The 12,777-nt window shown below is 55.0% G+C and overlaps 1 protein-coding gene across 5 annotated transcripts in view; it reads left to right on the forward strand.

Annotated features, from left to right (window-relative positions):
- The window catches only part of LOC147111000 (FERM domain-containing protein 4B-like), a 354,890-nt gene that overhangs the window by 183,785 nt on the left and 158,328 nt on the right, over positions 1 to 12,777 (forward strand). For all 5 annotated transcript variants that reach the window (XM_086001453.1, XM_086001454.1, XM_086001455.1 and 2 more), the window contains exon 3: positions 11,062 to 11,156. In XM_086001453.1, the coding sequence (XP_085857579.1) occupies positions 11,062 to 11,156 (95 nt within the window). The remainder of the gene's footprint in view (positions 1 to 11,061; positions 11,157 to 12,777) is intronic.

Raw genomic sequence — 12,777 nt, forward strand, 5'->3', positions numbered from 1 at the left:
TTACCTGGTTTTTCCCTCCCTCCCTTTGTAAATAGTGGAGTGGCATTTTCAATTTTCCAATACAAAGGCACAATTCCTGAATATAGAGAGCTTTGGGAAATTATGATTAATGCATCTGCAATTTCCTTACCGAATTCTTTTAATACCCTGGAGTGGAAACCATCTAGTCCTGGAGATTTATATATCTTAAGTTCCATTATTTTCTTCATTAACATTTTTTAAAACTTATATTCAATCCACAATGTTCCTCCCCTTGACTTTTTATTCAGATTCCCTTGTACTGCTGGTATTTTATTGTCTTCCTCCACTAGAGTGTTAACTAATTTTGCTTTGTTACTCATCACTAGATCCAGTCGGTTCCCTTGTCGGCTCTAAAACAGATTGGGGCAAAAATTGGCTTGCTACTTTTAGTGCCCCGAAAAAGTTAGTGCCCCCGCAGCCGAAATTGAATGGTAGCACCCCAAGCAGGAGGCAGGGCGCTACTGGAAGCGCTCCCCTCCCTCTTGGGGCGCTCGCATTAAATATCGTGGCACTACATGCAACAGCGATACACGCATCAGCACATAGTGCCGCGGTACTGTAGGCCTCCCTCCCCTGTGTAAAGGGGAGGGGCCTAGCGCAGTGTGTTCTGGGGCCCTGCTGGACCACCAGGGAGAAGAATGCCGGCAAAAGAGCCCGGAACTCAAAGGGAGCCGCAAGAGGAGGCAAGAGGGGGCAGGTGCTGGCAAGTGGCCCAAAAAAAAAGGCCGCCCGGCACCTGCCCTTTAATTTACGCCACCCCGGCCACAAACACAGCACCCTGACCCTGTCGGACATAGCATCCAGCGGTAGGTCAGGGGGTGCGACCCAAGTTTGTGGCAGTGGCGTGAGCGGGGCACTGCGCACGGCGATGACGTCATCACCGGAAGCGCAGCACTACCAGCTACCGCTGCCGCTAACCTCCCGCTGAATTTTGCGGGAAGTGTTAGCAACAGCGCGCCCGGGCGCTAGTGGTTTTGAGCCCCATTAGTGCCCCCTTGGGAGGCTCAAAGCAACCGAATTTTTCCCCCATTGTTCTAGAAAACTGTCCTGAATACATTCTAGAAATCCATTGACAACCCCTACCAGAATCTTGTATCCTTTGGTGTTCTTTAGCTCTATCCAAAGTGTTCCTACTGTCCAGTCATCCTTAGTGAAGGCCCTTCTTTCTACTGTGATAATTGCATCTTTTATCAATATTGTTACTTCCCCTCCTATCCCAATTTACCAGCCTTTTCTAATCATCCCGTAGTCAAGAGCCCATGCCTTATTTTACCATGATGCATTATTCTCACGCTCCAACTTGTTTTGCATTGAACCACTGACAGAAATATGTTTTCTTTCGAATTTTGGAGCTTACACGCATCCAAACTTATGCAACTGTTTAGAGCTTTCTAAAGTTACTTAAAGTTGCTTTGGTGAAAGGGAGTGTTGCTGCAAGTGGAGAACATCAAGAGAGAGATAGGGGAGTGAGGGAGAGAGAGAGAGGGGAGTGGGGGAGAGAGGGGAGTGGGGGAGAGAGAGGGGAGTGGGGGAGAGAGAGAGGAGAGTGGGGGAGAGAGAGAGGAGAGTGGGGGAGAGAGAGAGGAGAGTGGGGGAGAGAGAGAGAGGGGAGTGGGGGAGAGAGAGAGGAGAGTGCAGGAGAGAGAGAGAGAGGGGAGTGGGGGAGAGAGAGAGAGGGGGAGTGGGGGAGAGAGAGAGGGGAGTGGGGGAGAGAGGGGAGTGGGGGAGAGAGGGGAGTGGGGGAGAGAGAGGGGGGAGTCGGGAGAGAGATGGGAGTGGGGGAGAGATGGGAGTGGGGGAGAGAGATGGGAGTGGGGGAGAGATGGGAGTGGAAGAGAGAGAGAGAGGGGAGTGGGGGAGAGAGAGAGAGGGGAGTGGGGGAGAGAGAGAGAGGGGAGTGGGGGAGAGAGAGAGAGGGGAGTGGGGAGAGAGAGGGGAGTGGGGGAGAGAGGGGAGTGGGGGAGAGAGAGGGGGGAGTCGGGAGAGAGAGGGGGGAGTCGGGAGAGAGATGGGAGTGGGGAGAGATGGGAGTGGGGGAGAGAGATGGGAGTGGGGGAGAGATGGGAGTGGAAGAGAGAGAGAGAGGGGAGTGCGGTAGAGAGAGAGAGGGGAGTGCGGTAGAGAGAGAGAGGGGAGTGGGGGAGAGAGAGAGAGGGGAGTGGGGAGAGAGAGGGGAGTGGGGAGAGAGAGGGGAGTGGGGGAGAGAGCGGGGGAGTGGGGGAGAGAGAGCGGGGGAGTGGGGGAGAGAGAGCGGGGGAGTGGGGGAGAGAGAGCGGGGGAGTGGGGGAGAGAGAGCGGGGGAGTGGGGGCGAGAGAGAGTGGGGAGTGGGGGAGAGAGAGAGAGGGGAGTGGGGGAGAGAGAGGGGAGTGGAGTGCGGTAGAGAGAGAGGGGAGTGGGGGAGAGAGAGGGGGAGTGGGGGAGAGAGAGGGGAGTGGGGGGAGAGAGAGGGGAGTGGGGGAGAGAGCGGGGGAGTGGGGGAGAGAGAGAGGGGGAGTGGGGGCGAGAGAGAGAGGGGAGTGGGGAGAGAGAGGGGAGTGGGGGAGAGAGAGGGGGAGTGGGGGAGAGAGAGGGGAGTGGGGGAGAGAGCGGGGGAGTGGGGGAGAGAGAGAGGGGGAGTGGGGGCGAGAGAGAGAGGGGAGTGGGGGCGAGAGAGAGAGGGGAGTGGGGGCGAGAGAGAGGGGAGTGGGGGAGAGAGAGAGAGGGGAGTGGGGGAGAGAGAGGGGAGTGGGGGAGAGAGAGGGGAGTGGGGGAGAGAGAGAGAGGGGGAGTGGGGGAGGGAGAGAGAGGGGAGTGGGGGAGGGAGAGAGAGGGGAGTGGGGGAGAGAGAGAGAGGGGGAGTGGGGGAGAGAGAGAGAGGGGAGTAGGGGAGAGAGAGAGAGGGGAGTGGGGGAGAGAGAGAGAGGGGAGTGGGGGAGAGAGAGAGGGAGTGGGGGAGAGAGAGAGGGAGTGGGGGAGAGAGAGAGGGAGTGGGGGAGAGAGAGAGGGAGTGGGGGAGAGAGGGGGAGTGGGGGAGAGAGAGAGGGGGAGTGGGGGAGAGAGAGAGAGGGAGTGGGGGAGAGAGAGGGAGTGGGGGAGAGAGAGGGGGAGTGGGGGAGAGAGAGAGGGAGTGGGGGAGAGAGAGAGAGGGGAGTGGGGGAGAGAGAGAGGGGAGTGGGGGAGAGAGAGAGGGGGAGTGGGGGAGAGAGAGAGAGAGGGGGAAGTGGGGGGAGTGGGGGAGAGAGAGGGGAGTGGGGGAGAGAGAGGGGGAGTGGGGGAGAGAGAGGGGGAGTGGGGGAGAGAGAGAGAGGGGGAGTGGGGGGAGAGAGAGAGAGGGGGAGTGGGGGGAGAGAGAGAGGGGGAGTGGGGGGAGAGAGAGAGGGGGAGTGGGGGGAGAGAGAGAGGGGGAGTGGGGGGGAGAGAGAGAGAGAGGGGAGTGGGGGAGAGAGAGAGAGGGGAGTGGGGGAGTGAGAGAGAGGGGGAGAGAGAGGGGAGTGGGGGAGTGAGAGAGAGGGGGAGAGAGAGGGGAGTGGGGGAGAGAGAGAGAGGGAGTGGGGGAGAGAGAGAGAGGGGAGTGGGGGAGAGAGAGAGAGGGGGAGTGGGGGAGAGAGAGAGGGGGAGTGGGGGAGAGAGAGAGAGGGGAGTGGGGGAGAGAGGGAGGGGGAGTGGGGGAGAGAGAGAGAGGGGGAAGTGGGGGGAGTGGGGGAGAGAGAGTGGAGTGGGGGAGAGAGAGAGGGGAGTGGGGGAGAGAGAGAGGGGATTGGGAGAGAGAGAGGGGAGTGGGGGAGAGAGAAAGAGGGGAGTGGGGGAGAGAGAGAGGGGAGTGGGGGCAGAGAGAGAGGGGAGTTGGGGGCAGAGAGAGAGAGGGGAGTTGGGGGCAGAGAGAGAGAGGGGAGTGGGGGGCAGAGAGAGAGAGGGGAGTGGGGGCAGAGAGAGAGGGGAGTGGGGGGCAGAGAGAGAGGGGAGTGGGGGGGCAGAGAGAGAGGGGAGTGGGGGGCAGAGAGAGAGGGGAGTGGGGGGCAGAGAGAGAGGGGAGTGGGGGCAGAGAGAGAGGGGAGTGGGGGGCAGAGAGAGAGGGGAGTGGGGGGCAGAGAGAGAGGGGAGTGGGGGGCAGAGAGAGAGGGGAGTGGGGGGCAGAGAGAGAGGAGAGTGGGGGGCAGAGAGAGAGAGGGTATAGTTGCGGGCAGAGAGAGAGGGGGGAGTGGGGGGCAGAGAGAGAGGGGAGGGAGTGGGGGAGAGAGAGAGAGTGTGGGGGAGAGAGAGAGAGGGGGGAGTGGGGGGGGAGAGAGAGCGGGAGTGGGGGGGGAGAGAGAGCGGGAGTGGGGGGCAGAGAGAGAGGGGAGTGGGGGGCAGAGAGAGAGAGTGGGGCATGGGGGAGAGAGAAAGAGAGGAGTGGGGGAGAGAGAGAGGAGTGAGAGAGATGGAGAGAAGGGGACGAGTGGGAGAGAGGGGCGAGTGGGGGGACTGGGAGGCAGAGAGAGGGGAGTGGGGGAGAGAGAGAGAGGGGAGTGGGGAGGAGAGAGGGGTGAGTGGGGAGAGAGAGAGGGGGGGAGTGGGGAGAGAGAGAGGGGGAGTGGGGGAGAGAGGGGGGAGTGGGGAGAGAGAGGGGGAGTGGGGAGAGAGAGGGGGAGTGGGGAGAGAGAGAGGGGAGTGGGGGGGAGAGAGAGTGAGAGAGGGGGAGTGGGAGAGAGGGGGGAGTGGGGGAGAGAGAGGGGGAGAGGGAGGGGGGAGTGGGGGAGAGAGGGGGAGAGGGAGGGGGGAGTGGGGGAGAGAGAGAGAGAGAGAGAGAGAGGGGAGTGGGGGAGAGAGAGAGAGGGGGGAGTGGGGAGAGAGAGAGGGGAGGGGAGGGAGAGAGCGGAGTGGGGGAGAGAGAGGGGGGAGTGGGGGAGAGAGAGGGGAGTGGGGGAGAGAGAGAGGGGGGAGAGAGGGGGGAGTGGGGGAGAGAGAGGGGGAGTGGGGGAGAGAGAGAGAGGGGGGAGTGGGGGAGAGAGAGAGAGGGGGGATTGGGGAGAGAGAGAGAGGGGGAAGTGGGGAGAGTGAGAGAGGGGAGTAGGGGAGAAAGAGATGGGAGGGGGAGAGAAAGAGAGAGCAGAGTGGGGGAGAGAGAGAGCAGAGTGGGGGAGAGAGAGGGGAGTGGGGGAGAGAGATGGGGAGGAGTGGGAGAGACAGCGGGGAGTGGGGGCAGAGAGAGGGGATTGGGGAGCAGAGAGAGAGAGAGGGGGAGCAGAGAGAGAGAGAGGGGGGAGTGGGGGGGGGAGATGGGGGAATGTATATTTATACACTCAGGGATATATCTGTTTGTACACTATATGGATAGATACGTATTTTTGTGTACAACCATGAATGTTTTTCGATGCTTTGGCAACATAAGATGTACCTTGTCATGCCAATAAAGCGATTTGAATTGAATTGAATTGAATTGAGTTGGGGAGAGAGAGGGGTGTGTGGGGGAGAGAGGGGGGAGTGGGGGAGAGAGAGTGGGGAGTGGGAGAGAGAGAGAGAGAAGGGGAGGTGTGGGAGAGAGAGATTGGAGTGGGGGGAGAGGGGAGTCGGGGGAGAGAGAGGGGTGAGTGGGGGAGAGAAAGGGGAGTGGGGGAAAGAGAGAGGGGAGTGGGAGAAAGAGTGAAGGGGAGGTGTGGGAGAGAGAGAGGGGAGTGGGGGAGAGAGAGAGGGAAGTGGGGGAGAGAGTGGGGTGAGTGGGGGAGAGAGTGGGGTGAGTGGGGGGAGAGAGAGAGGGGTGAGTGGGGGAGAGAGAGAGGGGGAGGAGTGGGGGAGAGAGAGAGGGGGAGGAGTGGGGGAGAGAGAGAGAGGGAGGAGTGGGGGAGAGAGAGAGAGGGGAGGAGTGGGGGAGAGAGAGAGAGGGGGAGGAGTGGGAGAGAGGGGAGTGGTGGGCAGAGAGAGAGGGGGAGTGGGGGACAGATAGAGAGAAGTGAGTGGGGGGCAGAGAGAGAGAGAGGGCAGTGGGGGAGAGAGAGAGGGGAGTGGGAGGACTGGGGGGCAGGGAGAGAGTGGGGGGCAGAGAGAAAGAGGGTGGAGTTGTGGGCAGAGAGAGAGGGGGGAGTGGGGGGCAGAGAGAGAGAGAGAGAGGGGAGTGGGGGGAGAGAGAGGGGGGAGTGCGGGAGAGAGAGAGAGGGGGGAGTGGGGAGAGAGAGAGAGGGGGTAGTGGGGAGATAGAGAGAGAGAGAGAGGGGGGGAGTGGGGAGAGAGAGAGGGGGAGTGGGGGAGAGAGAGAGGGCGAGTGGGAGAGAGAGGGGAGTGGGGGAGAGAGAGGGGAGTGGGGGAGAGAGAGGGGGGAGAGGGGGAGTGGGGGAGAGAGAGCAAGGGGGGAGTGGGGAGACAGAGAGGGGAGGGGCGAGAGAGAGGGGAGTGGGGGAGAGAGGGGAGGGAAGAGAGAGGGGGGAGTGGGGAGAGAGAGGGGAGGGAAGAGAGAGGGGGGAGTGGGGAGAGAGAGGGGAGTGGGGGAGAGAGGGGGAGAGAGAGGGGGAGTGGGGGAGAGAGAGGGGGAGTGGGGGAGAGAGAGGGGGAGTGGGGGGGAGAGAGAGAGAGGGGGGAGTGGGGGAGAGAGAGAGAGGGGGAAGTGGGGAGAGAGAGAGGGGAGTAGGGGAGAGAGAGATGGGAGGAGGAGAGAAAGAGAGAGCAGAGTGGGGGAGATAAAGAGCAGAGTGGGGGAGCGAGAGAGGGGAGTGGGGGAGCGAGAGAAGGGAGTGGGGGAGAGAGAGAAGGGAGTGGGGGAGAGAGAGAAGGGAGTGGGGGAGAGAGAGAAGGAGTGGGGGAGAGAGAGAAGGGAGTGGGGGAGAGAGAGAAGGGAGTGGGGGAGGAGAGAGAGAAGGAGTGGGGGAGAGAGAGAGGGGAGTGGGGGAGAGAGAGAGGGGAGTGGGGGAGAGAGAGAGGGGAGTGGGGGAGAGAGAGATGGGGAGGAGTGGGAGAGACAGAGGGGAGTGGGGGGCAGAGGGAGGGGATTGGGGGGGCGGAGAGAGAGAGAGGTGGGAGGGAGAGAGGGTGAGGGGGGAGATGGGGGAGTGGGGGGGGAGAGAGAGAGAGAGGGGAGTGGGGGGAGAGAGAGGGGAGTGGGGGAGAGAGAGGGGGAGGAGTGGGAGGGGAGAGGGGAGAGAGGGAGAGAGAGAGAGAGAGAGAGAGAGAGGAGAGAGAGAGAGAGAGGGGAGTGGGGGGAGAGAGAGGATTGTAGGGAGAAGTAGAGAGAGCGAGAGGAGGGGAGGATGGTGGAGGTCAGGAACTCAGGGAGAGAAGGTCAGGAACTTGGAGGGGGGGCTAAAGAGCACTGAGGGCACAGTGGGGATGGGGGACGAACGTGATCTAGGTCTAAAGGCGGTGGGGGGGGGATGAGCGAGAACGTGATCCAGATGGTAAGAAAGATCACGTTCTTCCAACCCCACCCCCTTTACACCCGCACCACATTCTCCCTCTCCTCCCCTTAGACTGGATTGATTTCTTGGAAAGCTGTCACTATTCACTTCATACCCAATAAACCTGTTAACAATCTGTGACCCACGCACAATGACCCATCTATGGGGGAGGGAGGGGAGGGAAGGTCAGGAACTTGTTGCGGGGAGGTCAGGAACCCAGAGAGAGGAACCTGGGCAGGGGGGGGGAAATCAGGAACCCGGGGGAGGGAAGGTCAGGAACTTGGGGGGTCAGTAACTTGGGCAGGACATCAGGAACTTGTGGGGGGGAAGGTCACGCACTTGGACAGGGGGAGAACGTGAGAAACTTGGGGGGAGGTCAGGAACTTGGACGGTGGGGGCAGGAAATTTTTTGGGGGGTGGGATAAGGTCTTAATCCGTGAGGGTGAGCCCTGTCAGTTCCAAGTGAGCTCTGTTCTGTCTGGAGTAGCAGTCAGAATGGCTCAAATTACACTTTGCAACATAATTGATTACGTAGGCAGGGAGGATCTAATTACACATTCCAGAGAAACTGCTGAGTATGTCTTGTCCTCCAAGGGGACCAATCAACAATCAGGTCTTGTCATCCAAGGGGACCAATCAGTACTTTGGTGTTGCAAATAGACACGTCCTTCTTAAATAGCGGAGTGACATGCACAATTTTCCAATCTAAAGGAACAGTTCCTGACTTGAGAGAACTTTGGAAGATTATAGTTTGGGCATCTGCAATGTTCTCACTACTTCCTTTAAAACCCTGGGATGGAAACCATCTGGCCCTGGGTGTTTGGCACTTTTTAGTGCCATTATTTTCTTCATTACTGTTCATTTGCTTACGTTAATTTTGGTGAGTCCCTGTCCCTGGTTCAGTATTAGTTTCCTTGGATTTCCAGCATGTTATCCTCTTCCTGTACTGTAAATACTGACGCAAAGTAATTATTCAACATGTCTGCCATTTCCTTATTTTCATTGACAATATCACCGATATCAGTTTTCAAGGGGCCCACATTGCTCCTGACCACCCTCTTTTTCCTAATATAATTGTAAACATTTTTTGTGTTGATTTTGATATCCCTTGCAAGTTTCTTTTCATATTCCCTTTTTGTAGCTCTGTTTTGTCACCCTTTGCTGTTCTTTGTATCTTTGGACAGTCTGCCTCATTGCATTGAAGTCAGCCTTACCTAAAGCTAGAACCTTTATAGCTGTTTCGCGCTTCTCCCTTTCAAACACTACTTTGAACTCGATCATCTTATGATCGCTATTAGATAAATGTTGATGCACCATTAGGCTGTTAATTAAATCTGGTTCATTATTCATTACTAAATCTAATATGGCAGGCTCCCTTGTTGATTCTAGGACATATTGTTGCAGAAAACTATCCCGGACACATTCAAGAAATTCACTACCTTTCTGAGATGAGCTCGTCTGCTTATCCCAATCTATATGAAAGCTAAAACCCCCGTAAAAACCACTCTGCCTTTACTACATGCTTGTCTAATCTCTGCATTTATACAATCTAGCACTTCACAGCTGCTACCAGGGGGTCTATACACAACTCCCACTACAGTCTTAAATCCTTTCATAGTTCTTAATTCTACCCATAAAGTCTCCACTGCCACTCCCCTGGGGTGGCGCCTCATTATTCCGAGCCATCTGTTGGAGCAGAGATTGCTGGACTGTTGTGACACCCTACAAGCACCTTTCTGCACTCGTAAACCCAGCCACGATGGCAGCAGCCTGAGCTTGCGTGACAGCAAGCTGAGACTGCAGGAGAGGAGTCTGCGCTTCCACTGCAGCACTGAGACGTTGGGTCGCTTCTGCCTGTGCTGCAATGGAAGCTGTGAGATCACCCATCACACCCAGCACCATGTTTGGGTCCACAGGTTCTCTAATGGAGATAATGAGCTCCTAGCTTTGTGCAAAACCCCATGTAATGTTGGAGCCGGACTCCTCCACACTCCTTGACACTGACAAGAGGCTCTCGGGCAGGCTTGTCAACGTACCTAGCATTTCTGTGTGCACGCCCATCACGCTTCTTCTGAAGGCCACCCCATCGAGGTCATCATCTGAGTCCTGTGCAGCAGAACTCCACGGATGTTGCCTGGCCTGCTGAGTTTTTCCAGCATTTTCTGTTGTTATTTCGGATTTCCAGCATCTGCAGTATTTTGCTATCGCTGTGTGTGAACTCGCCCTCTGGGGAGCTGGAGCCCAAGCTACCCTTTCACCCTGGCCTTGCTACAGCCCATTCGTGGCCACTGACTCACCATGTGCAGATCCCACCTTTATACTACTCTCTAAAGTACACGCAGTGCCATTTTCTGAGCTGGTGTCTGCGAGTGTCAGGTCGCGTGACGGTGCCTCTTCTCCTTCACGCTCCTCCTCTACAATGTCGGGGACAGGCTGGGCTGCTCGCAGTTCTTGAGTACATGAAAGGAGAAATGCACAAGCACAGGTTGTGGTGCGGGAAAGCAAGATATCCATGTATACACCATCAGCAGCTTGTAAGTGAGAAGAGATTGTGGGATGAGGGGGAAGTGGGATGTGAGAAGAAGGATTAGGATGAGCATACCATCATCAGCAATGCTTTCCAATGCCCCGCTCGCCACTGCCCCTCCAATTATTGCGAGCACTGCTTCATCCTGGTATGTGAGGTTCTCAATTCTGACTTGCCCTCCAGCCATCTGCTGGTGCTCCCAACAGTTGTGCACTACCTTGGCCTGCAAGAAAAGGGGAAGTGTGTCAGTGAGTGTGGTGCAATGTGTTTGGGTGATGTGCCTGCCATGGTTGAATAGCTGGCAGTGTGTGCGATGTAGGTGTGAGTGCTGTAGCAGTGGTTAGTGTGTGAGGGTGAAGTGAAGCTATGATTGTGAGGTATGAGTGGTGATTGCTAGAGATTGTTGGTAGGTGAGTGATGGGGGTTTGATGCATTGAGCAGTGTGTGAGGTTTGTGGTGCAGATGGTGGGATATGGCATTTGATGATGCATTCACTCACCTTGACCACTCGTGTGAGGTCATTAAACGTTTTGCGGCACTGGATCCAGGTGCTGGGGACAACACTCGTCGCAGTGATGGCTTGAGCAATCTACTCCCAGATCCTCCTTGTGTTCAGCCTTGAAGGCCTCCTGCCCCCCTGTGGGTAGAGGACCTCATGGCATCTTTGGACCCCCAGGACCAAGGCCTCCAGTGCTGCATTAGAAAATCTTTTAGCCCTTTCCCTCGGCTGTTGGGCCATGGCTATTTTTTAGACTGACAATGAGGTGCTTCTGCAACAAAGCCCCTCCCCTTTTAGTAGTGCAGAGAGCCTAGGCCAAATTTTATTGGCCAGTAGACTGCACCCGATATTGGCCCTCCTGTTGAGCGCTAAGCCAATCAGTAGCATGTTTAGTGCTGAGATTGGAGCTACAATCATGTAAATGAGCAGGCAGCACAAATTTTGCGTGCTGCTTGCACCACTTGGAACAGGCGCAGGCAAATAGCGCTGGGCGATACCCCCACCCATATTTGGGCCTTATACAATTTCTCGGCCAAGGAACTTAAACTAGCACCCTGAAAATAAATGACTTAATTTGCCTCAATGTGCACTGTTTTACAGAACAATATGACTGTTCATTTATAAAATGTTCTTGTTTTATTCCAAGTGGGCTGATATTGATGTTATTTTGTAGCCAAAGCTTTTGTCCCGGGAGCTGTTGGACCTGGTGGCATCTCATTTTAACCTCAAAGAGAAGGAATACTTTGGAATAACGTTTATTGATGACACGTAAGTAAACCATTCTAAATCTTAATCTGCTGCACTGCAATGTATAGAAGTGGCAGCACATCACAGTTATGGCAATGTTTTGCTGTTTAGTGCAGTTCGCTGTTGGAAATAGTTCATTTTGGAATTTGGTACTGGCAACCAAGAATCCTCATCAATCTTTCCAGGAATTATATTATCATTAAATTGGAAATATTACAAGCTGCAGTCTCAGAATGAATCCACCCAAGTACTGAATTTAGAATCAGAAGAATTATAGAAATTTATGGCACAGAAGGAGGCCATTCGGCCCATTGTGTCTGTGCCGGCCAAAAAAGAGCTATCCAGCCTAATCCCACTTTCCAGCTCCTGGTCCGTAACCCTGTAGGTTACGGCACTTCAAGTGCATATCCAAGTACTTTTTAAATGTGATGAGGGTTTCTGCCTCTACCATCGTTTCAGGCAGTGAGTTCCAGATCCCCACCACCCTCTGGGTGAAAAGAGTTCTCCTCAGCTCCCCTCTAATCCTTCTACCAATTATTTTAAATCTATGCCCCCTGGTTATTGAACTCTCTGCGAAGGGAAATAGGTCCATCCTATCCACTCTATCCAGGCCCTCATAATTTTATACATCTCAATTAAGTCTCCCCTCAGCCTCCTCTGTTCTAAAGAGAACAAACTCATCCTATCCAAACTTTCCTCATAGCTAAAATTCTCCAGTCCTGGCAACATCCTTGTAAATCTCCTCTGAACCATCTCCAGTGCAATCACATCTTTCCTGTAGTGTGTTGACCAGAACTGTACGCAGTACTCTAGCTGTGCCCTAACTAGTGTTTTATACCATTCAAGCATAACCTCCCTGCTTTTATAATCTATGTTTCAGCTAATAAAGGAAAGCTTCCCATATGCCTTCTTAACCACCTTATTTACCTGTCCTGCTACCTTCAGGGATTTGTGGACATGCTCTCTAAGGTCCCTCTGTTTCTCTACACATCTCAGTATCCTACCATTTATAGTGTATTCCCTTGCCTTGTTAACCATCCCCAAATGCATAACCTCACACTTTTCCAGATTGAATTCCATTTGCCACTTATCTGCCCACCTGACCAGTCCATCGATATCTTCCTGCAGCCTACTGCTTTCTTCCTCACTATCAACCACACGGCCAATTTTTGTATAATCTGCAAACTTCTTAATCATGCCCCTTACATTGAAGTCTAAATCATTGATGTATACCACAAAAAGCAAGGGACCTAGTACTGAGTCCTGCGGAACCCCACTGGAAACAGCCTTCCAGTCACAAAAATACCCGTCAACCATTAGCCTTTGCTTACTGCCACTGAGCCAGTTCTGGATTCAATTTGCCACTTTCCCTTTAATCCCATGGGCTTTTACTTTTCTGACCAGTCTGCCATGTGGGACCTTGTCAAAAGCCTTGCTAAAATCCATGTAGACTACATCAAATGTGCTACCCTCATTGGCCCTCCTTGTTACCTCCTCAAAAATTTCAATTAATTTAGGCAGATATAACCTTCCCTTAACAAATCCATGCTGGCTGTCCTTGCTTAATCCATGCCCTTCTAAATGACGATTAATACGGCCCTTCAGAATTTTTTCCAATAATTTGCCCACCACCAAGGTTAAA

This window comes from Somniosus microcephalus, chromosome 11 (genome assembly GCF_052327205.1).
Source record: "Somniosus microcephalus isolate GS21.2 chromosome 11, FLI_Smic_1.0, whole genome shotgun sequence".
NCBI lineage: Eukaryota > Metazoa > Chordata > Chondrichthyes > Squaliformes > Somniosidae > Somniosus > Somniosus microcephalus.